General features: G+C 48.3%; 1 protein-coding gene across 1 annotated transcript; it reads right to left on the reverse strand.

Annotated features, from left to right (window-relative positions):
- Window positions 1-15: 15 nt before the first annotated feature.
- LOC106512288 (zinc-binding protein A33) lies at window positions 16-933 on the reverse strand (the record flags this gene model as incomplete). Its single annotated transcript, XM_014000946.1, is given in 2 exon segments — window positions 16-517; window positions 627-933. Coding segments are annotated over 2 exon segments (782 nt in total), but the record flags the coding sequence as incomplete, so codon positions are not given.
- Window positions 934-1,097: the final 164 nt, after the last annotated feature.

The raw sequence follows: 1,097 nt of genomic DNA on the forward strand, positions 1-1,097 counted from the left end.
GTGTAGGAGTAGAGCAGGTCTGCAGTGTCCACATTGTAAAACGAAACCAGGCCTTTGCTGTGGTCCACAAAGACGCCCACCTTCTGAAGGCGGGATTTAAGGTTGAGACGCACCGAAGGGCTGTTGATCGCTTCGTAGACTTTGTTTCTCAACCAAATGGTCCAGAATCCTTTGTCTGGAGTCACTATTATATCTCCCTTCCTGTTGACGGACTCTTTGGCCACGCCAACGGTCCAGGCGGTCTTCCCTTCGACCCCGACCTCGAAGTAAAATTTTCCCGACAAGGACTCTTTCCCCAAAACGCTGGCGCACTTGTCGAACCTCTTGGAGCTGTCCGGTAGGTCTTTGGTCACATCGGTGTCGTACACTTGTTTGCCGTCGCCGGACAGGACGAGGTCCCGGTGCGCCGTGTCGGGATCCAGCGTCACGTCCACCGCAAACTCCCGCAGCTTCTCCAGCTCGGCCATCTTCTCGCCGATGCCTTCCATCTCGTAGCTCAGGACGTGGATGTTGACGTCTGAAACAAACCGACAAAAACACACAAAACGAGTACACTGAAGACACGTGAAACAGGAAGTGAGTGGTCCTAAATGAGCTTAAATAATCAAATTTAAATTCTAACTTACCTCTTGGTTCTGGGTTGAAGTTTTTCAACCGCTCCACCAGGTCCAGCCTTCCGATCTCTCCTAAGATGTTCATGGTTAGACGCTTGGCTCCAGACATTTTATATTTGCCGACCATCAGATCGACAGTGTTGCACCTTCCTGTGTTCTCCAGCTCAGCTGCTGCGATGCCGGTTTGTCCTTCCAGCATGTTGTCCTGCTTCAGGAACCATTTGAATTTAATAAAGTCATCGAGGGTTAGGTCGTCCAGGATCTTCAGGAGTTCTGGAGAAAGTTTCTCCATGATGGCGTTCTCTGTTCTGGAAAATGTCTGGAAAAACAGAAAAATGACCGTCGTAACTACATTTTTAATAATCTGAGTACAAATCTGTGTGTTCTTGTTTGTCTCTGTAGCTGTGTTTCCATTGCAAATGTGCACAAAACTTTGTTGATATTCTGTTAACGTCGAAAAACACAGTTTCGCAACTGCAGTGT

The sequence above is a fragment of the Austrofundulus limnaeus genome, unplaced genomic scaffold, assembly GCF_001266775.1.
Source record: "Austrofundulus limnaeus strain Quisiro unplaced genomic scaffold, Austrofundulus_limnaeus-1.0 Scaffold5468, whole genome shotgun sequence".
NCBI lineage: Eukaryota > Metazoa > Chordata > Actinopteri > Cyprinodontiformes > Rivulidae > Austrofundulus > Austrofundulus limnaeus.